The 27,806-nt window shown below is 43.2% G+C and overlaps 1 protein-coding gene across 1 annotated transcript in view; it reads left to right on the forward strand.

The window, feature by feature from the left end:
* LOC140736326 (uncharacterized) overlaps positions 1-27,806 on the forward strand; it is a 78,768-nt gene that overhangs the window by 5,169 nt on the left and 45,793 nt on the right. The window contains exons 2-9 of the mRNA XM_073062330.1: positions 2,490-2,652; positions 3,719-3,868; positions 7,445-7,605; positions 9,343-9,516; positions 11,639-11,780; positions 14,401-14,588; positions 17,443-17,584; positions 19,058-19,228. Coding sequence (XP_072918431.1) covers positions 2,490-2,652; positions 3,719-3,868; positions 7,445-7,605; positions 9,343-9,516; positions 11,639-11,780; positions 14,401-14,588; positions 17,443-17,584; positions 19,058-19,228 — 1,291 coding nt within the window. The remainder of the gene's footprint in view (positions 1-2,489; positions 2,653-3,718; positions 3,869-7,444; positions 7,606-9,342; positions 9,517-11,638; positions 11,781-14,400; positions 14,589-17,442; positions 17,585-19,057; positions 19,229-27,806) is intronic.

The raw sequence follows: 27,806 nt of genomic DNA on the forward strand, positions 1-27,806 counted from the left end.
ATCCCCGAAGTTAAAGACTTCAGCGGTCAGCTCCCTTCGATGCTCCGATCCCTCCCCGTTAGGGGTCCTCACTGGTGCGCTAGACATTACCGTCACCGGGAACAGATGTGCCAGCGGCATTCCCCTCTTAAAGGTGATTTCTCTTGCCGTGGTGTTCCTGACACTTATAGCTATACGCCTCGCATGCACCACCCCTGGTCTCTGCACTTCGGGCCTCACCAGCGTCCCCGCCGGAAATCGTGTCTCCCCTTCAAGATCGTCCGGGGCATCTACTAACAGGGCTTCGCCCGTCGGCACTCCTGGGAATCTGGGGGTCCCCATCACTAGTGCTACCTCCCCGGGTCGGATCACCTTGGGCCTCGCCTGCGTACACCACACCGTCCCGCGTTTACACTCCGGGTCCAGTTCTAGTGAGGCAACCCCTTCTTCGAACACTGCTCGAAACACTGGATGCACCGAGAGGGTCTCCAGAAAGTCTTCCCCCGCTTTCTCCTTACAAGCTCCCAGGAGCCGTCGCACAACGGGGGAATTAGTCCCCACCAGGAGGGCAGCACCACCAGTTTCCACCGGGTCAGGACACACCAACACCAACGTCTCAATAGCTTCGGACACTCCCACATCGCCCTCCGAGAACTCCAATCTCACCGATAGGTACCCATCGTACGGGTAGTCAGCCTCGCTCACACCCCAAATCTGCAGGGCGTCAAATGGGGTTACGGGCAAATGCTTTAGATATTGGTGGTAGAAAGACCGGTACAATAAGGTCACCTGCGATCCCGTATCCAGAACGGCTTTTGCGTAAACTCCCTCTATCCGTAGACCCACACTGGCACGGGGTCCTACCAGCCCATCTGGAATAGAGGCGTGGGCACCCGGTGGTCCCCTGGCTGATCTCTGGGAACATGTTCCTCCAGAGGCTCCAGTCCGTTCCCTCACTGAACCTTTCCTAAGTTTCCCGACACCTCCCCCTTCTTAGTCGCAGGGGGGCTTGTCCTCCGCGGAACTCCTTGTCTCTCACAATCCCACCTAAAGTGTCCCTCCTCCCCACAGCTATAGCACACCCTCGGCCGCCCACAGTCCCGCCTGAAATGCCCCTCTTTCCCACAGTTAAAGCACACGCTGCCTGCCGCCCCTCCTCTCCCAGGACGACTCCCACTCCCAACCCTCGGCACTGGTCGCCCCTGAGAGTGGGTACCTCCCCTGTCCCTCCCCTCCAGAGGGGATTCTCTACCCCTCGGTGGGTTGTCATTCCTCCACCCAGCCACCACTTCCTGTATCACTGAGGATCGCTCCCGTAGGCCACGCCCCTTTTCCGCCCCAACGCTCTCTCTTCCTCCCGCACCTCTCTAATCAATTGCCCGAACGATGGAGGGGGGCCTTTCCTATAAGCCTGCCTAATAGTCCACGCCACCTTGTCCTCCTCCAGAGAGCCACTGAATAACTGACTCATCCTCACGCTAGCCATGTCCGGTGCCTTCACTACCTGCGCGATTCCACAGCCCCCTGACAATCCAATCCCGGACGAGCCCCCACAAATGTAACACTTACCCAACAGGCTGGTATATATCTAGGGGAAAAAGAGATCCAGCCACACACCAACCCACCTCCCGTACACGCAGGTGCTGTGAGAATTGAGTTTATGCCTCGCGCCCTGCCGGCAGTATCAAACTCACAACAAATACCATTATGAAATACACTTTAAAGAGTTTACTAAAATTAAAAGAGTATTAGGCAGTACAATATATATATATATACAAGAAAAAAACAAAAGGCGCCAACTTATCAAAGTTCAGTCAGTTTAGTGCACATCAGTGGAGCTCATCCAGCGAACCATTCGACTCCTCGGTGGTCGTCCTCCCGAAACTCCCACTTCGGACTCCCCGGTGGTCTCCCGAGCGCACGTCCTCCTTCCTCGGCGTCTCCCTCCGGACTCCCCAAGCCTGCGCAACCCCTCCCCCAAGTTCCCAGCCTCACCAAACACAATAACATTCCCCATTGATTAACAAATGAATACAATTACCATATCAGCCATTCTAAAGCGAAACAACGGCAAGAGAAACTTTTAACAGACAAAGAAGCATTAAATGCCTCTTTGCATGCAGCCTTGGTACCACCAATCTGTCCAACATACACTCAGTGGCCACATTATTATGTGCAGGAGGTATCTAATAAAGTGACCACAGAGGTTATTTCTGTTTGTTCATGGTCTTCTGCTGCTGTAGCCCATCCTCTTCAAGAGATACTCAAACTTCCCTGTCTGGCACCAACAGTTATTCCACGGTCAAAGTCACTCAGATCCCATTTCTTCCCCATTCTGACGTTTGGTCCGAACAACAACTGAACCTCTTGGCCATGTCTGCATGCTCTTATGCATTGAGTTGCTGCCACATGATTGGCTGATTAGATATTTGCATTAACAAGCAGGTGTACCTAATAAAGTGGCCACTGAGTGTAATTACGTTGACGGGATGTTCTCCGTTTGTTTTCAGTTATCGGAGCAGTATGGACCTGTGTTCACCATTCAGCTGGGAGTGGAAAAAGCTGTGGTCCTCACAGGCTACAAAGCAGTGACAGAGGCTCTTGTGGATCAGGCAGATGAGTTTGCAGAGAGGGCAGAGATCCCCGTGTTGGAAATGCAGGCTAATGGTTACGGTAATAGATATTTCCCTATTTCCATTGTTGATATATTTACTTTATTGCAAAACAATGGAAGTTTATGTTACAGATTAGAGTGGCAGGGTACAAGAGCAATCTTGACCCCCCCCCCCCACCCCCCGGAACAGGGAACTATTTCCAGTGGAGACATTAATTCAGGAAGAGAACAGATTTATTGTGTGCATTTCAATATTGCGACTTGTGTCGACGACAACAGTCAGCATCGATGAAGGCCATAAGACAACAATGTGCAAGTAACTGTTACATACACAGACTGATCGTGTATACATAAAGTAATGCTGGGTGACATGTATGTAGTGGTGGTGAGAGGTGTGGAGAAGCGGCTTAGTGGGCAGAGGTGTTGACCAGCCTGGCAGCTCAGGGGAAGTAACTGTTTTTGAATCTAGTTGTCCTGGTGTGATGCAGCATAGCCTTTCTCCTGATAGGAGTGGGACAAATAGTCCACACATAAGGTGGGTGGGATCCTTCACGATACAGCTGGCCTTTTGATCGTGTGGATAGTCAGAGGCTTTTTCCCAGGACTGAAATGGTTGCTGCAAGAGGGCACAGTTTTAAGGTGCTTGGAAGTAGGTAGAGAGGAGATGTCAGGGGTACAATTTTTATGCAGAGAGTGGTGAGTGCGTGGAATGGGCTGCCGGCGACGGTGGTGGAAGCGGATACGATCGGGTCTTTTAAGAGATTCCTGGACAGGTACATGGAGCTTAGAAAAATAGAGGGCTATGGGTAACCCTAGGTAATTTCTAAAGTAAATACATGTTCAGCACAGCATCGTGGGCCGAAGGGCCTGTATTGTGCCGTAGGTTTTCTATGTTTCTATGTTTTTTTCCCAGCACCTTTCTGTACATACTGTATGTTTGTCGTGCTGTTTCCGGACCACACAGTATTGCAGCATGTAAGGATGCTCTGAGCTGAACATTGGTAGAAGTCTGTGAGGTTATCTCATTTGTCGGTGACGGCCATGAAGTGGAGACTGAGAAATATCGAAGAGCTTCTTCCTCTTGGCTAGACGTTCTCACAAGTTTTCATTGCATGTGGTTTTTAGGGATTTCTTTTGGACACGGGGAATCATGGAGACAAATGCGAAGATTCACTTTAATGACGTTACGCAATTTTGGAATGGGCAAGAGGACAATTGAGGACAAGATAATCGAGGAGGCCAAGTACCTGGTGCGAGAGGTGGAAGCTCACCAAGGTTGGAGTCTTACTCTTCTACTCTGGGTGGTACATTGAATTGAACAAGTGACATTTGTAGAGCAGACGGTTCTGTTATAATTTCCTGTCTTTAAACTTCTAGCAGCCTGTAGTCATGCCAGGTGCCTGTTGCAGAGGACAGCTGGTAACTGTGTTCTGAGGTCCAGTACTCTGGGATTCTGGTGGTCTGGACTGGCGGATTTACCTGACTATTCGATATAACTCCTATTAATACACAAACAGACTATAATTCCCTCCCTTTTGGAAAGTGCTACAGGGCTTCTACAACAAAAAAAAATCACACCATCATAAAAGTTTCTTCCATAAGGTTGTTAATCTGATCAACTATTCTGGTTAGATGCCCCCCACCCCCTTCTATCTATTAACCCTGTCACTGCACTGTAAACACTTTAAATCACTTTTATAATGCTGATTACATTGTAAATACATGCTGGTATTTATGTATTTATGCACATTTTATTCAATATCTGCATTTCAACTTTCATTCTTATATAAATCTTTATTCTTTACAATTGTTGAATGTTGTTGTTTCTCATTGCATGTTGTGCCCTGACCAACACACCACAGTAAATTCATAATATATGTAAATGTATATAGCAAGTTAAGTTGATCGTTGACTGCAGATTTTTGACATGGGCAAGTTTCAGGAAAGTCTATGAATGGTGAAGTTAAAGTGAGTGTGAGAATGAGTGAACTAGATGCTGTACTGTTGGGGTTTCCAATAGTCATGGTAGCAATGGCCACGATACTTTGCAGAGATCAGGATTCAATTCCCCCTACTGCCTGTAAAGAGCTTGTATGTTCTTCCTGTGACTGCATGGGTCTCTTCTGGGTGCTCTGGCTTCCTGTCGCATGTCAAAAAAACATAGTAAGCTTTGGGCAAGCTATGTTGGTACCGGGAGCAAGGAAACACTTACATGCTGCCCCCAGCACATCCTTGGACTGTGTTGGTCATTACCACACAGAACACATCAGAATCAGGTTTATTATCACTGGCATGTGTTGTATATATCCCTGTATGTTTCGATGTACAAGTGACAAAAGAGCTAATCTTATCCAATTTTGGAACAATAGATTGGAAAATTGGTTTATTATTGTCACATATACGAAGATACAGTGAAAAACTTGTCTTGCATACGAATAAACTCTCCACGGGCTTCCAGCCTGGTACAAGTATCAATTATAACTGACATTTTAATGACAAACTCTGCCTTCTTCATCAGGGATGATGTCTGGGCATGTCTATTCCAGTGGTATTTATACCCCTGTAGTCCTTTACTCCTGATTGGTTAGTCCTCATCCAATCATGTTTCTACTCTCTCACCTTGTTTACAATTAAATTACAGTTCTTACTTATTTGCTAAAATTCCCTGAGAATGCGGAGCAGCGTATATCAGCCGGACTGTGGAAACTGGCACCTAGGAGCACAGGAGGTGTGTCCGTTTGGGTTACCTGGAGAAATCGGCAGTAGCAGACTCTGCATTCGCAATGGCCATAGGATTGCCTCCAACAGCACAGAGCAATGGGTTTTGGGATTGCCTGGTTTTGGGAAGCCATTGAAATCAAACTGCAGGAAAATAATTTTAACAAAGATGAAGGTCTCGCTGGAAGTAAGAACTGGAATTCGATAGTAAACAAGATGGGAGAGTGGAAACCTGATTGCATGAGGACTAGCCAATCAGGAGGGATGGACTGTGGGGTATATATAAATGCCACCGGACTAGACATATCCTGGCCCATCATCCCTGATGAAAATGGCAGAATTTGTCATCAAGATGTCAGTCATACTTGATATCTGTACCCTTCTGGAAGCTTGAGAAGAGTTTATTTGTTAGAGAGGCCAGGAAGGTGCTAGATCCTTTTTGTCTTGTGTACCACTCAAACAGATGAATTCATTACAATTGTACAAGGTAAATCAATAAGAGAATACAGAATGAAGTGCTACAGTACAGAGAAAGTGCAGTGCAGATAGAGGGTGCAGTGGAAGGTCACGAGTTAGATTACAATTACAGATTATTGCAGTTTTATTCACTTTTTCCCTCAGCCAGTGCCAACCCTTGAATAGAACTGTGCCCATTACCTCTGCCATGGCCGAAGTTGTCTGCTCTATAGATTGAAAATGATTTGACCACAAGGACAAAATATTTCTCACAGTTAGAAAACAGATACATGAAAATTTTAAACTGCTTGGATTTTCCAGAGTGCAGGTATTTATTCAGAACTACAAACTCAGGTTGTGTTACTGATTCGGGACAGTACATTTCCAAGATGGCAGCGCGACACAGCTTGCAGCGGCCACTCCGGAGCTGATTATCTGTTATTTGTGAAATGGGGTGCCGTGCGCAATCATAATCGATTGAAAATGGACTTGGGAGCATGAAGGAACATCGGGAAATCTCCAGGAAGACTTTCTTCATTGCTGCTGCTGTGAGGTCTGGGTCTCTGCTGGGAAGAACAGGCCCCCAGTCCTCGGGGTCGCGTTGCCGATGGCCGTTGGCGGGGGCGTCTTAATACGCTCGGCAGAGGATGGTGCTCGGAGAAGCTGTGCCAGAGGGGATGGTCGTCGGCTTGGAGGTTCGACGGACTTGGAGTCTGCTGCGGTCAGGTCGTTTTCGGTGTGTGCTGCGTCTGCAAGGCTGAGTCGGACGGCGCCGTGGAAGTCCATAGCGGGGGTATTCCCTTCTGCCGCTGGTGTGGGATGGCGAGTCTGTTGGGACCCTGGGGACTTGTGGAAACTGTGTGGTGATTTCTTTTGAACTTATAGTCTTTTAACATCTTTGGACTATTTTTACTGTGCCCATAGTCTGCTTTTTATCAATTATGCTATTGTTTGCACTGTTGTAACTATGTGGTTTTGTGCAGGTCTTGCAGCTTTATTTTTTGGTCTTGTTTGTCTGGTGGATTTGGAGCTCCTTTCTGGGAAACACGCTAAGACGGTAGCGCGATATTAATACGCAGCAGCCTCTCCGGACTCTGGATTGGCGATTGCTAAAGGTTATGTGGATTTTCTGGTGTAGTCTGTTTTGTCATATGCTTTTGTGATATCATTCTGGAGGAACGTTGTCTCATTTTTTAACAGCATTGCATTTGTGGTTTCTAAATGACAATAAACTGAATCTGAATGACCTCAGCCATTTTTCTCACAGTGACTGCACTTCCAAAGCTCTTCATTAGCTGTAAGATGCTTTGCGAACTCACAAGAAGGACATGGAAGGGCCCTTTAAATGCTATTTAAATGCATTTTAGTTATCCGTGCTGGTTCCAAAGCTGGTGAGGAGGTAATAATTGTTTCTGATCTTGGTGGTGTGGCACTTAAGGCTCCTGTACCTCCTAAAGGACACTGCCTTGTGGTGCACCAGTGCTGATGGTGATTGTGGAGGAGATGTTCTTCCCAATCTATACTGACGGGGTACTGACTGAAATGTAGACGATTCACAGCCTGTATAATCACAGAACTACGTGAGCAAAGAAAGTGAAGTAGTAATACACATATATTGCATTGCCTTTTATTTCTGGCCTAGCATTGAACAATGTGTTGATATTCTCTCTTTGACAGGCCAAGCATTCAGTACAACTGTGCCTGTTACCTCTGCCATGGCCAATATTATCTGCTCTATAGTTTTTGGAGAACGATTTGACTACAACGATGAAATATTTCTCACCATAACAAAACTGATACGTGAAAATTTTAATCTGCTTGGATCTTCCAGAGTGCAGGTAAACTGTATATTCAGTATTACAATGGAATTCGGTTCTGAACTATTTTTGAATGGCATATTGCCATTATAGTGTAGCTTGTTGAAATACACATGTGAGTTTATATGTTTACACTCTACATCAAAGTACATTCCATGGCCACTTTATTAGGTACTCCTGTACATCTACATATTAATGCCAATATCGTCATGTGACAGCAACTCAATGCATAAAGCATGCAGACATGGTCACGTTCAGTTATTCTTCAGACCAAGCATCAGAATGGGGGAAGAAATGAGATCTAAGGGACCGACTGTGGGATGAATCTTGGTGCCAGATGGGGTGGTTTTGAGTATCTCAGAAACTGCTAATCTCCTGAGATCTTCACACATAATAGTCTCTAGAGTTTACAGCGAATGGTGCAAAACCATCCAGTGACCAGCAGCACTGTGGGTGAAAATGCCTTATTAATTGAGAGAGATCGGGGGAGAATGATGAGACTGGTTCAAGCTGACAGGAAAGCAACAGTAACTCAAATAACCATGTGTTACAACAGTGGTGTGCAAAAGAGCATCTGTGACTGCACAGCACATCAAACCCTGAAGTGGATGGGCTACAGTAGCAGAAGACCACAACCTTACACTCAGTGGCCACTTTTTAGATATAGGATGTACAGTACCTACCTAATAAAGTGACTACTGTGTGTACAATACATTGCTAATACCCCATTCTGTGGAAGCTATCATAGGATCATAATCACCAAGCACTACAGCATAGAAATCGGTCCTTTAGCCCACTAATCTATACTGAATTGTTATTCTGCCAGATGCCTTTTAAATGTTGTTAATGCACCTGCCTCAACCACTCTCTTGCAGTTCATTCCATATAGGTTCAAAGGTACAATCTAATGTCAGAGAAATGTATACAATATACATCCTGAAATTCTTTTTCTTCGCAAACCTCCACAAAAATAGAGGAATACCCCAAAGAATGAACGACAGTTAAATGTTAGAACCCCACAGCCCCCCCAACTCCCCCCCTCCCATGCGTAAGCAGCAGCAAAGCAACAACAACCCCCCACCAGCAAAAGACCACCCTCACGGTAAAAAAGTTGCCCCTCAAGTTTCCTATAAGTCATTCTTTTATCACCCTAAACATCTGCCTGTTGGTCCTTGATTACCTAGCCCTTACGTTTAAAAGGCACTTGCTTTGGAAAGGTTTACAGGGACATGGACCAAACAAGGACCAATAGGACTAGCTTAGGTGGGAATCATGGCTGGCATGGGACAGTTGGGCCAAAGGGCCTGTATCTGGACTATACGTCTCCATGTCTCTATATAGTTCACCATGTCAATACTGTCTCAAATCAATCCCATTCCTCCAGTTATTTCCCTGTTATGTATTCATTTGCCCATGCCCATTAACACCCACTTAACACCCATTGGAATTGGAATTGGTTTATCATAGTTGCATGTACATGGATTGTCCTATGTTGAGTTCAATGTTGACTGACGACTCTTGCCACACTGCTGGTGCAAAATTGTTCCTTTGGATTCATCAGCTGCATGAAGAAGGTGAGCCTACTACGCGGGCAACAGCTCACTCCGCATATCACACTGCCCTGGCTTGTATATCACCTAGATAGCTGGGATGCAATATCTATCATTGATCCTGACCAACAGAAGGCCTCAGTTAGTCTATGTTCTACAGAACAGTGGTGAACCATTTGGTGGACTAAACATGTTCTATATTCCTCAGATGTACAACGCATTTCCTTTCCTCGGCTTTCTACCTGGAACTCACAAGAAAATCTTTCAAAATCGAACACAAATGGTTCAGCTTATCCAGAATTTTTACAGAGAACATCAGAAAACTCTGAATGAGAACAATATAAGGAGCTTGATTGATGCTTTCTTGGTAAAACGAGAAGAGGTACACAAATATTTTGCTAACTTTAGAGATAAAGTGTGGAATAGGCCTTTCGGCCCTTCGAGCTGTGCCGTCAGCAGCACCTGACTTAACCCTAGCTAATCACGGGACAATATACAATGACCTACTAACCTACTAACCGGTACATCTTTGGACTGTGGGAGTAAACCAGAGGATCTGGAGGAAACCCACACATTCCAAGCAGAGGACGTACAAACTCCTTACAGAGGACATCAGGATTGAACTCTGAGCTTCAGCTCCCCGAGTTGTAATGGCATCCATTGCACTAACTGCTACGCTTGCGTGGCACCTCACGGTATTTATTTTAAGCAAAGTATGCTCAGCAGTAGGTACTGGAACTACACAGCAGATCAGGCAGCAATATAATTGGAAATGGAATTGGTTTATGAGTTTATTATTTGTCACGTGTATCAAGATATCGAAACATCCAAACAAAAGTTTTGTTTGCCTCGATGACCAACCCAGTTTCAATATGTGCTGAGGGCAGCCTGCAAGTGTTGCCATACCTCTGGCACCAACGTTGTATGCTCACAGCCTACTAACTCTAACCCGTGCATCTTTGGAATGTGGGAGGCAACAAAGAAAACCCATGCAGTCACGGGGAGAATGTACAAGCTCCTTACGGGCAGCGGTGGGAATTGAATCCTGAATGCTGGTGATGCGATAGTGTTACATAACTGTTATGTTGTTGTGCTGTCCATTATGCTACCGTTCCAAACCCTCCACTCTCACCACTACCTTCTGCCCAATGGGAGGGGGAGAAGAGATCGTGTCCAGTGACTTTGATTTACATTGGCCACTTTTCCGAGGCAGAGAGAAGTGTAGTAGGGTAGAAGTGAGGCATTCAGAAATGATGTATGTTGCTTCAGATCTCTCCTTTACCTTGCTGACACTGATGAAGCAGATGCAAAAAATCCCCTTTTTATGTCTAAGTCCCAGCGGAGGTTCCCTACCTCGTGTCCCAATCTCAGTGGAGATTCCCTGCCTCTTGTCCTGGTGTCAGTAGAGATTCTCCTGCAAGATTTCTGTTCCTAACATTGGGAGAGTATTGGGAGACTAGTGCCTTGCATTTCTCAGCTGCTGGCATTCTGCTGCTGAAATTTGAACAACAGTAATCCCTTAATTAGTTTTCTCCATGCCAATCCAGAATGTTAACCTTGCATATTTATTCTTAATGGCAAACTCCTAACGCAGAGGCTGGATAGAGCATTGGTCAGACTGCACTTGGAGTATTGTGAGCAGTTTTGGACCCCTTATCAATAAAAGGACAGGGTCCAAAGAAGGTTCACAAGACTGATTTTGGAAATTAAAGAGTTAATTTATGAGGAGCATTTGATGGCTACAGGCCTCTACTCGCTGGAGTTCAGAAGAATGAGAGAGCATTCTCATTGAAACCTATCAAATATTGAAAGGCCTAGATTGAGTGGTTGTGGAGAGGATGTTTCATATAGTAGGAGAGTCTAATACCAATGGGTACAACCTCAGAACACAAGAACGTCCCTTTAGAATGGAAATGAGGAAGAATTTCTTTAGCCATAGGGTGGTGAATCTGTGGAATTCATTGCTGCAGACAGCTGTGGAGGCCAAATCATTGGGTATATTTAAAGCCTAGCTTGGTAGATTATTATTAGGTAAGGGTGTCAAAGGCTACAGAGAGAAGGTAAGGGAATGGGGTTTAGAGGGATAAAAAATCTGCCATGATGGAATGGTGGAGAAGACTCAATGGGCTGAATGGCCTAATTCTGTTCCTATCTCCTATCACATGTAAATATATGTGGTGAGTAAAGCTGATCTTTGACTTTTGGTCATTCTCGCCACATTCTCATTAACATTAGCCCAGATTCTGCCACTCCCCTTGACAGCGGCCGTCTAACCCATCAATGTTACTGGCCTTAGAATGTGGGAGGAATCCACTGGGAGAGCATGCCAGTTCCACACAGAGAGCTCCTGAGGTCAGGTTTGAAACCAGATCTCTGGCGCTTTGAGTCAGCAGCTCCACTATTTGAGATCCTGTGCCAACCCGAGTCCTGTTTCTAAACACTGGTCTGACAGCACTGGTTCCAAACTAATTTCATGTTTTATCTTTTTTTTAATCATTTCAAAGGAATCAAATAACGCTGATTCCTATTTCCATGACAACAACTTGGTAACTTCAGTAACCAACCTGTTTGCAGCCGGAACGGATACCTCCTCTTCCACACTGCGCTGGGCTATTCTACTGATGATGAAGTATCCACAAATTCAAAGTAAGAGATTATTTAAATTTACTTGTCTACCTGTTTATCTGAATAAAATCTCATTCTGCCAAAATTCATGTGTTTGATTTCAAAGGTATAAAACAAGCAGTAGCAGTGAGTTATAGAGTCATACAACATGGAAACAGGCCATTCCGCCCAAATAGTCTGTGACTCACAGGTTGATAGGGTAGTTAAGAAAGCTTATGGGGTGTTAGCTTTCATAAGTCGAGGGATAGAGTTTAAGAGACGTGATGTAATGATGCAGCTCTATAAAACTCTAGTTAGGCCACACTTGGAGTACTGTGTCCAGTTCTGGTCGCTTCAGTATAGGAAGGATGTGGAAGCATTGGAAAGGGTACAGAGGAGATTTACCAGGATGCTGCCTGGTTTAGAGAGAATGGATTATGATCAGAGATTAAGGGAGCTAGGGCTTTACTCTTTGGAGAGAAGGAGGATGAGAGGAGACATGATGGAGGTGTACAAGATATTAAGAGGAATAGACAGAGTGGACAGGCAGCGCCTCTTCCCCAGGGCACCACTGCTCAGTACAAGAGGACATGGCTTTAAGGTAAGGGGAGGGAAGTTCAAGGGGGATATTAGAAGAAGGTTTTTCACTCAGAGAGTGGTTGGTGCGTGGAATGCACTGCCTGAGTCAGTGGTGGAGGCAGATACACTAGTGAAGTTTAAGAGACTACTAGACAGGTATATGGAGGAATTTAAGGTGGGGGGGTTATATGGAAGGCAGGGTTTGAGGGTCAGCACAACATTGTGGGCCGAAGGGCCTGTAATGTGCTGTACTATTCTATGTTCTATGTTCTAACCCATCTGATACAGTCCCATTTTCAGGTCAGAGGTGATTAATTACATGAACTCTCACATGAACTACATGTGATTATTTACATGTGGCCTCCTGTATATAGCTGAGACCTAACGTAGATTGGAAGACCACTTTGCTGAGCACCTACGCTCCATCTGCCAGAGAAAGCAAGATCTGCCAGTGGCCACCCTTTTTTAATTCCACTTCCCATTCCCATTCCAATTTGTCTATCCATGGCCTCTTCTACTGCCGCAATGAGGCCACACTCAGACTGGAGGAACGACACCTTAAATTCCATCTGGGTCGCCTCCAACTTAATGGCGTGAACATTGATTTCTTGAACTTCCGATAATGGCCCCCGCCCTCTTCTCCATTCCCCATCCCCTTTTCCCCTCTCACCTTATCACCTGGCCTGCCCTTCACCACACTCTGGAGCTCCTCCCCCTTTTCTTTCTTCCAAGGCCTTCTGTCCTCTTCTATTAGATTCCCCCCTTCTCCAGCCCTGTATCTCTTTCACCAATCAACTTCCCAACTTTACTTCACCTTTCCCCGCCTTTTAACTCTACTCCTCACCTTTTTTTCTCCAGTCCTGCTGAAGGGTCTTGGCCCAAAACGCCGGCTATACTCTTTTCCATTGATGCTGCCTGGCCTGCTGAGTTCCTCCAGCATTTTTGTGTGTTGTTTGGATTTCCAGCATCTGCAGATTTTCTGTTGTTTGTGTTGAGTGAGTGGTTGCTGTTGTGGCACCACTCAACTGGATTTTCAATCTCCCTCCCATACATTGATTCATCACGGTCTTTGATTTTGTCAACAACAGTTTTTATTTACAGTCTGTATAGCTTTTCATATGTAAACGCTATTGTATTTCTTTGTTTGCCTCTAAATGCTTGCAAGAAAATGAATCTCAAGGTAGTATATGGTGACACGTAAGTGGTATGTATGTACTTTGATAATAAACTTACTTTGACTTGCCCTTCCACCAGCTCCATTTTATAACTGTGCTATGAGTGAAGCTGATATTAATTTCAGCTCTGTTTTATAGTTAAAGGCTTTCAATAATGAAAGAAAGATGTCCTGCCAGTCAAGTATGCTGGAAAAATTAAATTTCTCAGAATTTACAGGATATTCAAATTCTCTCAAATCTCACATGGACTATTAGTTTGGAGAGACCAGTCAGAGGTATTTTTCTTTTCTATATTTTTATTTAGAGATATAGCATGGTAACAGGCCCTGCTGTCCCTTTGGAATGTGGGAGGAAACAGAATGCCTGGAGGAACCCACACGGTCACAGGGAGAACATACAAACTCCTTGCAGACAGTGGCGGGATTTAACCCGTATCACTGGCAAAGCGGTAGTGTTACACCGACCGCTACACTATTCTCTGCGACTTGAAAGTTCAAATAAATTTAATATCAAAGTACATATATGTCATCAAATAAAACCCTGAGATTGTCTTGCCAGTGTACTCAATAAATTCATAACCATTACAGAATCAATGAAAGACCATGCCAACTTGGGCATTCAACCAAAAGACAACAAATTGTGCAAATATAAAAAGAAAAAAATAATAAAGAAATAAACGATAAATATCAGGAACATGAGATGAAGAGTCCTTGAAAGTGAGTCCATAGGCTGTGGGAACTTGAATCTATTCTAATGAAAGATCACCAATCTGAATAGTTGACTGTTTCTTTTTCCATAGATGCTGCCTGATTTGTTGAGCATTTCCGTCATTTTCTTTCTTCTTATTTCATATGTCCAACATTTGCAGTTTTCTGTTGCCATAGAAACTGAAGTATTATTTTCTTAAGGAAACGTGCAAGAGGAAATTAATAGAGTTATTGGAACAGAGCGAGCACCCCGAATGATGGATCGGAAGGCAATGCCATATACTGATGCAGTATTGCATGAGATCCAGAGATTTGCCAACATCATCCCAATGAATATGCCACATGCAACAACCAAGGATACTCACTTCAGAGAATATTTCATTCCAAAGGTAAAAGTCTTCAAATTATGAACAAAAATATCAAAGCAATGATTCATTCCTCCAGGTTATGTGCAATTTCCAATGCATTTCAATGTGCTATACACGGGGCAGCTTACCAAGATACAATCCTATGGCATTGCAGGAAAGATACTGGCATGGATAGAGGAATGGCTGACAGGTAGGAAGCAGTGAGTGGGAATAAAGGGATCCTTTTCTGGTTGGCTGCCGGAGACTATTGGTGTTCCTCAGGGTTCAGTATTGGGACCGCTACTTTTCACCTTGCTTGTCAATGAGTTTGATAATGAAATTCATGGCTTTGTGGCAAAGTTTGTGGATGATACAAAGATAGGTGGAGGGGTAGGTAGTACTGTGGAGGTAATGTGATTACTGCAGGACCTAGACAAATTGGAAGAATGGGCAAAAATTGACATATGGAAAACTGTTGGGAAATGTATGATAATGAATTTTGGTAAAGGAACAATAATGCATACTATTATCTAAATGGGGAGAAAGTTCAAACATCAAACCAGTATCTTTCCTGCAAAGCCATAGGATTGTATCTTGGTAAGCTGCCTCGTGTATAGCACCTTGAAATGCATTGGAAATTGCACATAACCTGGAGGAATGAATCATTGCTTTGATATTTTTGAAAGACTTGGGACTCCCAGAAGGTTAATTTACAGGTTGATTTTATTTTACAGGTTGAGTCCGTGGTAAAGAAGGCAAATGCAATGTTGGTATTTATTTCAAGGGGAAGAGAATATAAAAGCAAGGAGAGGCTTTATAAAACACTAGTCAGGCTGCACTTCAGGTATTGTCAACAGTTTTGGGCCACGTATCTCAGAAACAATGTGCTGTCATTGGAGAGAGACCAAAGGAAGTTCACGAGGATGATTCTGGGAATGAAGGGGTTAACATATGCGATGCTTTTGGCAGCTTTGGGCCTGTACTCATTGAAATTTAGAAGAATGTGGGGAGGAGGGGGGAATCTAACTGAAACCTACCAAATGTTGAAAGGACTAGATAGGGTGGATGTGGAGATGTTATTTCCTGTGGTGGGGGTACCTAGAACTGGAGGGCACAGCCTCAAAATTGAGGGGCTGCCTTTTAGAATTTTTTACCCAGAGAATAGTGAACCTGTGGAATGCTCTGCCACAGACTGTGGTGGAGGTCAATTCCTATCGCATATTTAAGGCTGAATTTGATTGTTTCCTGATCGGTCAGGGCATCAAAGGATATGGGGAGAAGGCAGGTGTATTAAGTTGAGTGGGATCTAAGATCAGCCATGGTGGAATGGCAGAACAGACTCAATGGGCTGAATGGCCCAAGTTGCAAATTCAAGCTATTACTATAAGAAATAACACAATAAAGGAATAGAATTTTTTTAAAATAAAATCAATATTGCAATTTGTATACAACCATGATATTATGTGGATGCTGGAAATCTAGAGCACGCACACAAAATGCTGGATGAACTCAACAAGTTATGCAGCATCTCAAGTTCAAGTTCAAGTTGCTTTTATTGTCATTTAGACCATAAACTGCTGGTACAGTACACAGTAAAAACGAAATAACATTCCTCCAGGACATGAAACAACACAAAACTACACTAGGCTATGTGAGACAGCACAAGGCTACACTAAGGAGGGGAATGAACAGTCAAATTCCCGGTCAAAATCCTCAATGACTTCTCCAGCTTCCAATATTTTGCTGCATTCTCTTTTTCCGTTCCCCATTCTGGTTACCCTCTCGCCCCTTCTCTTCACCTGTCCATCAGCTCTCTCTGGTTTCTCTCCTCCTTCCCATTCTTCCATGGTCCACTGTCCTCTGCTATCAGATTCCTCTTCTTCAGCTCTGTTACCTCTTCAACCTATCCCCTGACAGCTTCTTACTTCATTCCCCCCCCCCCACATCCACTTTCCCCCTCACATGGTCTCACTTGTAACCCACCAGCTTGTACTTCTTCCCTTACCCCATCTTCTTATTCTGGCTTCTTCCCCCTTCATTTCCAGTCCTGATGAAGGGTCTAGGCCTGAAATGATGACTGCTTATTTGTCTTCATTGATGCTGTCTGATCTGCTGAGTTCCTCCAGCATTTTGTCTATGCTTAGAACATATAGTAGAACATTACAGGCCTTCAGCCAATGATGTTGTGCTGACCTTTTAACCTACTCTAAACTCAATCTAACTGTTCCCTCCTAAGTAACCCTCCATTTTGCTGTAATCCATGTACCTATCTAAAATAAATGCCTCTAATTTATCTGTCTCTGCCATTACCATTGGCAGGGCATTCCGCCACTCTCTGAGTTTAAAAAAAAACAAAAACAAAAAAACTACCTCTGACATCCTCCGCTGTATTTTTCTCCAATCCCCTTAAAATTATGCTCCCTTGTATTAGTTATTTTTGCCCTGAGAAAAGGTCTCTAGCTGTCCACTCTATCTCTGCCTCTTATCATCTTGTAAACCTCTATCACGACTCCTCTCATCCTCCTTCACTCTAAAGAGAAAAGCCCTAGCTCTGTCAACCTATCCTCATAAGAGCTGCTCTTTAGTCCTGGTAAATCTCCTCTGCACCCTCTCTAAAGCTTCCACATCCTTCCTGTAATGAGATGGCCAGAAATGAACACAATTCTCCAACTGTGGGAGTTTTGACAAAGTTAACAAATTTCATGTCACATGCTGGTGATAATAAACCTGATTCTGATTCTGAACACATTTCTCCAAGTGTGGGAGTTTCATATGCTCTAAAATTCACAGGGTCTCTCCTGTTGTTAGTAAAATATTATCAGAATTCTCCAGTTGCACCCAACAGGAAGAAGGTTTAGAACTGACTATGATGTTCACATTTTCTTTTGTTTTAAAGGGAATGCAGGTAATTCCCCTGCTATCTTCTGTCCTCCGTGACAAAACTCAATGGGAAACACCAGACGACTTCAACCCTTCCCACTTTCTAGATGCTGAGGGGAGGTTTGTGAAGAGAGATGCCTTCATACCTTTCTCTGCAGGTACCAAATCATTGGAATATTATAACCAATTTATATAACGTGGTCAGAGTTATAACAGGTTTTGCAGATGCTGAAAATGTTGAGCAACACACATGTGGTTCCAACGAAGGCTCTGAGCCAAAACACATATTGTGATTTTTTTTATTTTGTGGCAGTAGTACAGTGCAAGAAAATATAAAAATGACAAATTTTACAATGAATGCAACTTTGAATGATTTTGAAATGTTTTTAAACAGAATGTCAGAGTTTTTTTTAACAGCTGTTATCACCACCTAACGTAAGGTGCATGTATTAACCAGGTATCGATATAATTTCTTCCCGCTCCCCACACCTTCTTATTCTGGCTTCTTCCCTCTTCCTTTTCAGTCCCAAAGAAGAGTTTTGGCCATAAACATCGATTGTTCATTCCTCTCCATAGATGCTTCCTGACCTGCTGAGTTCCTTTCGTGTGTGCTGCTACTCCAATATGAGGTCACTCTTACCCTCAGCCATTAGGCTGTATAATGAGTCAACCTATAGGTTGGGAAGTGATGACCTCCCCCCCCTCCCCATTAGACTGTGGTAACTTATTTTATTCTTTTTTACTTCTCTTCTAATGCTTCTATTTGTGCACTTGTAATGCTACAGTGACACTAATTTCCTTTGGGATCAATAAAGTATATAGCTATCTATCTACCTACCTATCTATTTTCATCATCTGCAGAATCTTGTTCTTATTCGTATGTCTAACAGCCTCTTAAACTACTATTATATCACCTTCCCCCACTATTCCTTGCAGCACATTCCAAAAATATATAACTCATGTTAAAAAAACTTGCCTCTCTCAGCTCAAATGCATGTCCTTGAGTACGTTTCAATTCTATCCTGGGAAAAGATTCTGAGGGACTGTTTACTTTGTCCACCACTCTCATTATGTTATGAGCCTCTGTTAGCTCTCCCCTCAACCTCTGACACGCCAAATGGAACTACCCAAGTTTGGAGCAGCATGGTAGCATAGTGGTTAGCATAATGCTTTACAACACCAGTGACCTGGGTTTAATTTCCAACACAGTCTGTAAGGAATTTGTACGTTATCTCCGGTACCCTCCCACATTCCAAAAACCTACAGATTATTAGGTTAATTAGTCACATGGGTATAACTGGGCAGCATGGGCTTGGGCCTGAAGGGCCTCTTTCTGTCTTGTTTACCTCGAAATAAAATACACACATTTGTCCAAACTTTCCTTATAGCTGATGTCCTTTAATCACGGCAGATGTTCTTCTGCACTCTCTCCAAGTTCATCACACCTTTCCTGTAATGAGGTGACCAGAATTCCCATGAATTCCAGAGTCTTAATTTATTGCTGACTAAAGAGTTTTAAATGTTAGCTATCATTATCAACATCATCTGCTTTACAAGGCTAGTACAAGGAATGTATTCGTAATTCTATGGCTATCTAATAGTCTGGATTTATTTTCTCCTGCATTTTAAAGGTCGGCGGATATGCATTGGGGAAAGCTTGGCGAAGATGGAGCTGTTTCTGTTTTTCACGACCTTGATGCAGAGATTTTCATTCCACGCTGTGCCTGGAACCAGCTTGGATCTCACGCCATCTGTTGGTTTTACCTTATGTCCAAAGCCTCACTTAGTGTGTGCTGCACTCCGTTAGTGAACATGGCTGATGGAGAGACGGATGGACGTGGAGTAGATTCCAAAGACAAATCTCCCGATGAAGAAGCTCACCTTTAATCTTCTTAGAACTCTTTTGCTAATTAATTATGATATTGTTATGATCTTGCACCTTAATGTTTACCTGCAATGCACATTCTCTATAGTTGTTATGCTTTATTCTGCATTCTGTTCAATGCATATAAAATGCTGGAGGAATTCAACATGTCAGGCAGCGTCTATGGAAGGGAATAAACAGTTGATGTTTCAGTCCGAGACCCTTTATCAGGACTGGAAAGGAAGACAGAAGTGGCCAGAATAAAAAGATGGGGGGACAGGAAGGAGTACAAGATAGAATTTGATAGGTGAAGCCAGGTGAGTGGGGAAGGAAGTAAGAAGCAGGGAGGTGATAGGTGGGAAAGGTAAAGGGCTGGAGAGGAAGGAATCTGATTGGAGAGGAGAGTGGACCATGGGAAGAAGGGAAGAAAGAGGGACATCTACATTGTTATTGCTTTACCTTGTTCTACCTCAATGCACTGTGTAATGATTTGATCTGTATGGACAGTATGCAATCCAAGCTTAACACTGTATCTTGGTACATGAGACAATAATAAACCAATTCTGATTCAGATATTTTAAGATTAAAGACTAGCTTTATTTGTCACTTGCACATCAAAACATGGAGTGAAAATGCAGCATTTAAGGACCAACCAAGAATATGCTGAGGGCAGCCGGCAAGTGTTGCCGTGCTTCAGGCAAGAACATGGTGTGTCCACAACTTACTAACCCATATGTAACTGGAGTGTGGGAGGAGACTAGAAACCCTAACCACAACCACCCTCCCCACCATCCCAACATACAATACTGTGCAGAAGTCTTGGGCACCATTTTTTTTAATTTGGTTTCAGACGGTATCGCCTCCGCAGAGCCCTGATCTCAGTATCATTGAGGTTGTCTGAGATTACCTGGAGAGACAGAAGCAAGTGAGGCAGCCAAGTGTCTGCAGAAGAACTGGAGCAAGTTCTCCAAGAGGCTTGGAACAACCTACCAGCTGATTTTCCAATAAAACTGCACAACGGTGTACCTAAAAGAATTGATGCAGTTTTAAAGGCAAAGGGTAGCAACACCAAATATTGATTTGATTTAGATTTTTACTGTTCACTGATCTTTATAGTAATTTTTTTGTTATTTAGAAACTTATTTCATTATTTTTGAAAGCATCTTCACTTTACAGAGTTTTTTTACATGTATCTTAGACTTTTGCACAGAATTAGTATCAGAATCAGAATCAGGTTTAATATCACCAGCACGTGTCGTGAAATTTGTTAACTTTGTGGCAGCAGTACATTGCAATGCATTATAATATAGAAAAAAGAACTGTGAATTATAGAAAATATATACACTACTGTAGATAGAGTATATTACTGTATGCATGTGTGTGTGTATATATATTATGTATATAATATAAAATTGTTAAATAAGTAGTACAAAAAAAAGTAAAAAGTAGTGAGGTAGTGTTCATGGGTTCAATATTCATTCAGAAATCAGATGGCAGAGGGGAAGAAGCTGTTCCTGAATCATTGAGTGTGTGCCTTTAGGGTCCTGTACCTCCTCCCTGATGGCAGAGGGGAAGAAGCTGTTCCTGAATCATTGAGTGTGTGCCTTTAGGGTCCTGTACCTCCCTCCTGGTGGTAACAATGTAAAGAGGGCATGTCTTGGGCGGTGAGGGTCCTTAATGACGGACACCAGTTTCTTGATGCACCGCTCCTTGAAGGTGTTTCGGGTTCTCCACATACCATAGATATTCAATAAATTGAACAGATTGGAGGTTTGGAAATAATGTCATTAAGTTTTCAGAAATCTTTCCAGATTCTTTGGTAGTGATGAGCAACTAGGGGCTAATGTAGACTCAATGAACCAGTGTTCTCCTCCATGTTGTCATGATCCTAAGTATTGATGTAATGAATTCCTCCAACCACTTGAGGCACTGCAATGCCTTGGTTGAGCATTTCTGCTGCTGAGACATCCTCATACATGTGGTGAACTACATATACCTGTCTGGACATGCCCCTCTGCTGACTGCTCCTCCCTCAGTCTCCAGGATGTTGTGTGGTGATATCTTGCTGCTGACGGTGCTTCCTTCCAGCTAATAAAAGCCTATTTCGACTCATGTCTCTGGGAGTTATTGATGGTGCATCAATACACTCACCCATTTTGTGCCTCCCAACTGAAGTTGAGTTTTGCCTTACGTTCATTCTCACATTAAAACAATACAGAAAACCAGTGCTGTATGTATGATTCTTAAATTACACCAGGTGGCCACTTCACTGGATACCTCCTGTACCTAATGAAGTGACCATTGAGTGTATGCTCATTCTCTCCTGCTGCTGTGGACTATCCACTTCAAGTTTTGACGTGTTTTGCATTCAGAGATACTCTTCTGCACACCACTGTTGTAACACATGATGTTACATCAAGGTGATTTACTGTGACCTTCCTGTCAGTTTGAACCAGTCTGATCATTATCACATTGACAAGGCATTTTCACCCACAGAACTGTCGCTCACTGGCGGTTTTATTTTTTTTTTGTTTTTCACACCTATCTCTGTTAGCTCTAGAGACTGTTGTGCATGAAAATCCCAGTAGATGAACTCTTTCCGAGATACTCACACCATACCACCTGGCACCAACACATCAAAGTCACTTAGGTCACATTTCTTCCCCATTCTGATGTTTGAGCTGAACAACAACTGAACCTCTTGACCATGACTGCATGCTCTTACATGTTGAGTTGCTGCCACGTGATTGCATTAACGAGCATGTGTACAGATGTACCTAATAAAGTGGCTACTGAATGTATGTCTAACTAATGCCCAGGCTCCTCTGATTCTGATTCTAATTCTACTTCACCTTTGCCATCCACCCTGGCTTGTCATGGGCTGAATGACAGTGGATCTACCAGTATATAGGGCAGTATGTTAGTGTAGCAGTTAGCTCTTTTCAGGGCCAACAATCACCAGTTGGGGTTCAATTCCTGCTGCTGTCTGCAAGGAGTTTGCACTTTCTCCATGTGACCATGTGGGTTCCCTCCAGGTGCTCAGGTTTCCTCCCACATTCCAAACTCGTACAGGTTAGGGTTAGTATGAGTCAAGATTCAAAAACTTTATTGTCATTCTAACCGTACATCAGCTCTGCAGGGCAGAATGAGACAGCGTTTCCCAGGAGCAGTGCAATCATAACATAACAAACGCAACACTAAATAATAAACATAACAATAAATAGTAAAACACAACAGCCACATGTCAGTTAAAAACAAGTTATAAGTGTCCAGTGCAAGTTAGAAGTGTCCAAAGCAAAGTCAGGTAGATCAGCTATTTAGCAGTCTAACTGCCTGTGGGAGGAAGCTGTTTAGTAGCCTTGTGGTTTTAGTATTGATGCTCCTGTAACGTTTACCTGATGGCAGAAGAACAAACAGTTCATGGAGAGGGTGTGAGGGGTCTTTAATGACGTACCGTGTCTTCTGGAGGCATCGTCTCTGAAAGAGGTCTTGGACAGAAGGTGGTGGAAGATACATGACAACACTTGTAGGCTGCTCCCTCAGACTGCCTTGGTCATTGATGCTAAATTGCCCATTTCACTCTATGTTTTGACGTTTTGATGCACGTGTGACGAATAAAGTTGATGCCTTTACTTGAAGATACCAATTGTTCAACTGCTCATTAGTCCTATGTTGAGTTAATCGCTGACTGGAACCTCCTACAAAGTCACTGTGCCAAACTGTATCACTCTCTGCCATTCCTTTGGAGTCATCAGCTGTGTGGAGAGGGGGAGTCTGCTGTCAGGGGCAACAGCTTGCTCTCCACATCGTACTGCCCTGGCTTGCATTTCAACTACGCAAATAGATAAGGTGTATCATCCGTGGTTGACTCCCACCAATGGAGGCCTCTCTGAGATACGGTGAAAAGCTTGTCTTGCATACTGTTCATACAGATCAAACCATTACATAGTGCATTGAGGCAGAACAAGGTAAAATAATAAAAATGCAGAATCAATTGTAGCAGCGGTAGAGAAGGTGCAATACAGGTAAAGGTGCAAGGTCGTAACAAGCTACATTGTGAGGTCCAGGGTCCATCTTATTGTATGAGCGAACTATTAAAAGGCTGCCTGGTATAAATAAATGGACAGTGAAGTAGAAGCCGTCCTTCAGCTGTTTGTGTGTGCTTTCAGCCATTGTATTGTACCACATTAATTTTATTCACACACATCCATTGAGCTTGTATGTGACCCACCTCTGTGTAATACCTATAGATGTCCCTCTGGTAAGAGAATCTGTCACCCTTAAGGCAACATAGTGCTGCAGCTGATAGGGCTGCTGCCTCGAGTTCTAATGATCCAGGTTCCAACGTGACCTCCAGTGCAGCCTGCATGAAGTTTGTATGTTCCTCCTCTGACTTCCCTTCCATTTTCCTTCCACAACCCAAAGGCAGACACACCCCCAGTGTGGTAGAATCTAGGGAATGATTCTGCTAAAGTGGAGAAGATTAGGCTATAGTGGTACAGCGCCGGGTGATAAGCAAGTGTTGATTCAATGGGCTGAATAGCCTACTTCAATATCATAAGGTAATATAGGAATACCTTACCTGGCACTTGAGTTCCTCCAGCACTTTTTGGTGTTTCTGGTATGGTCTATGTGTGATTTGGGAGCCACAGTAATGAGCAGAGTCTGAACTACTCCCAGCAGTTTTTTCCGTTCAAGGGTTGTTTAAGGAGCAACACCTCACATTCCGTCCAGGTAGCCTCCAACATAATGACATGAACATTGATTTCTCCTTAATTATTATTACCCATCGCTCTTCCCTGTTCTTATGTTCCCCACTCCAGGCTCTTACCTTTAATGTGGTACTTAACTTAACCTGCCTATCACCTCCCCGCCTTCTTCCTTTTCTCCCTTGGTCCACTCTCCTCTCCTATCAGATTTCTTCTTCACCAGTCCTTTACCTTTTCTGGCCACCTGGCTTCACCTATCACCTTCTAGCTAGTCCTCCTTCCCCTCCCCCACCTTTCTTCTAATCTTGGCGTCTTCCCCCTTCCTTCCCAGTCCTGCCGATGACATCGGCCCATCCTAAAAAATGGAAGCTTAAAGACTTGGACTGAATTTCGACGAATTAAGAACATCTACAAATTGTACCCATATGACGGCATCCAAATATTAGGTAACATGCTGTCTTCCGAGCAGATAAGACAGATGACACATTGAGTTGAAGATGGTATAGGAGAGGATAAACAGAATTTACTAGATGGATGAGATGCAATTAAGAAATGATTAGAATGACAATCCCCAACATAGATTGATTGGAGGAAAGTAGAGGATAGCATATAAACGTGGTGGAAGAAAAATACTAAGACACTGTGAAAGACGTTAGGGGGTTAATGATCTTTTTTCAAAAATAAAGAGTGTGAATTCAAATCCGCAGTCAATCATCTGTGATTTAGGCACACTGCGTGATTGAAATGTGCGCTGTAGATGGGATGTGGGAATAGTTATGTCTAAGCTTCTTTGTTCTGTGGATTGTCACGTCCGCGATCGAGCAAGCCTGATATACTTGTCTGGAACTGACACTTAAGCAGACGTATAACTTTAACTGTTCAAGGACATACTGTGTAACTTCATTATTCTGTAGAATTATAGTCTAAATTCCTCCTTATGGCTAGATGCTTCTTGTCACGTACACTTGGGGTATAAGTAAGAGTGTACTTTATTGTTAAGCGGATTTCCAAAATCCCCGCTTTTAGGTGCTTGGACACCCCATGGTGTCATGTGAAAAATAAAGGATTTTTCTACGGCACTCTCCCTCCGAGTCTGAGTATATTTTCCGCGACAATTGAAAAGGCTTCAGAGGTCCACTGTTCTTGAGGCACATAATATCATCAGTTAACAAGCAAGTCCAGCGAATCCAGCTACACAGTTGTCAGTGGACATGGACGATTACGATGATGATGATGATGACTTTGCAAGAACAATAACATGCCAAGAAGATGCAAAATACCATAAAGAGGTGCCTTTATTGAACCCAGATATTGATTTTGTACCTTGATGACTGCTCAACCATTGAGAGAGGAATTGAAATGGTTGGTTGGGCTGCTGTCATAGAAAATGAAGTGATGACTTCAGGAGATATGACTCCTGGTAACTCTGCACAACAGGCAGATCTGAAAGCTTTGATTGAAGCCTGTGAGCTAGCAGAAGAAGATCAGCAAACATCTACACTGATTCTCGATATACTTTCAGAGTTGTTCATGACTTTGGAAATTTATGAAGGCAAAGAAGACTCATCTTTTGCAACTAGTGCACAAAGGAATTTAAACAGCGCACAGAACTGTTTAAATTCCCTCTACCTCATTGGCATGTTAATTATATTTGATGAATCAGAATCAGGTTTATTATCACCAGCATGTGCCATGAAATTTGTTAACTTAGCAGCAGCTGTTCAATCAGTTCAATGCAATACATAATCTAGCAGAGAGAGAAATAATAATAATAAATAAAATAAAACATAATAATAAATAAACAAGTAAATCAATTGCATAAATTAAATAGATTATTAAAAATGTGCAAAAACAGAAATACTGTATATGAAAAATGTGACGTAGTGTCCAAAGCTTCAAAATCCATTTAGGAATCAGATGGCAGAGGTGAAGAAGCTGTTCCTGAATCGCTGGGTGTGTGCCTTGAGGCTTTTTTTTCTCCTACCTGATGGTAAGAGTGAGAAAAGGGCATGCCCTGGGTGCTGGAGGTCTTTAGTAACGGACACCACCTTTCTGAGATACTGCTTCCTAAAGCTGTCCTGGGTATTTTATAGGCTAGTTCCCAAGATGGAGCTGACTAAATTCTGCAGCATCTTTCGATCCTGTGCAGTAGCCCCTCCATACCAGACAGTGATGCAGCCTGTCAGAATGCTCTCCACGGTACAACTATAGAAGTTTTTGAGCATATTTGTTGACATGCCAAATCTCTTCAAACTCCTAATGAAGTATAGTTGCTGTCTTGCCTTCTTTATGACTACATCGATATGTTGGGACCAGGTTAGATCCTCGGAGACCTTGACACCCAGGAACCTGAAGCTGCTCTCTCTCTCCACTTCTGATCCCACTATAAGGATTGGTATGTGTTCCTTTATTTTACCCTTCCTGAAGTCCACAATCAGCTCTTTCGTCTTACTGACGTTGAGTGCCAGATTGTTGCTGCAACCCCACTTCACTAGTTGGCATATCTCATTCCTGTACGCCCTCTCGTCACCACCTGACATTCTACCAACAATGGTTGTATCATCAGCAAATTTGTAGATGGTATTTGAGCTATGCCTAGCCACACAGTCATGTGTATATAGAGAGTAGAGCAGTGGGCTAAGCACACACCCCTGAGGTGCACCAGTGTTGATCATCAGCAAGGAGGATATGTTATCACCAATCCACACAGATTGTGGTCTTCCGGTTAGGAAGTCGAAGATCCAATTACAGAGGGAGGTACAGAGGCCTAGATTCTACAACTCCTCAATCAGGATTGTGGGAATGATGGTATTAAATGCTGAGCTATAGTCGACGAAACAGCACAATGATTGTACACAATCACATTTCTTTTTCTGGTTTCAGTTGTGGATGGTGTTGACAATGTGGAATTCCTGATGATTTGTCTGCAAATTTTAGAACTGGCTTATTTATACAGTTTTTATTGAAGAATTTATTGATTCACTCATGGAAAAACAATCAAATTATTGATTCAATCATGGAAAAAGGAAAAATAATGCAAAGATGGTCAGAATACATCAAAGACCTATACGATGACAAAGACTAAGAGGACAATTTTGATATTGGCAACAACGAGGACCCAGCAATACTGAAAGAAGAGGAGGAACATGCTATGAAGAAAATGCGAAAGGGGAAATCATCAGGACCAGATAACATTCCGGATGAACTGTATGAAGCACTAGAAGATTTTGGTGTAGAGAAATTATTGAATAGAATATACAACAGTGGCAAAGTACCAGAAATCTTTTAAAGGCAATATCCATTGCGCTGCCAAAGAAACCAGGTGCAACAGAATGTGGACAACACAGAACAATTAGTTTAATGAGCCACCTCACAAAAATTCTATTTCGAAACATCATGCTCAGAATAAGAAACAAAATTAAACCAGAGATCGGTGAAGAACAGTGCAGCTTTGTCGAATGCAAGGGAACATCAAATGCAACTTATATTCTCAGGAATATTATCGAAAGGTCAATAGAAGTGCAACAAGACCTAAACTTCTGTTTCATTGACTACACAAAAGCCTTTGACACAGTGACATACCAAGTCATCATCATGAAAATGCTTAGAGATATTAATATCAATGGAAAAGATCTAAGAATAATCAGGAATCTCTACTGGCAACAAAGTACAGCCATACAGATAGACAACAAGATTGGTGAATATCAGCCAATAAAGCGAGGAGTCAGACAGGGTTGTGTTCTATCACCAGACCTGTTCTCCCTGTACAGTGAAAACATCATGAGAACCATACAAGACCTGCCTGGA

This window comes from Hemitrygon akajei, chromosome 11 (assembly GCF_048418815.1).
Source record: "Hemitrygon akajei chromosome 11, sHemAka1.3, whole genome shotgun sequence".
Lineage (NCBI taxonomy): Eukaryota > Metazoa > Chordata > Chondrichthyes > Myliobatiformes > Dasyatidae > Hemitrygon > Hemitrygon akajei.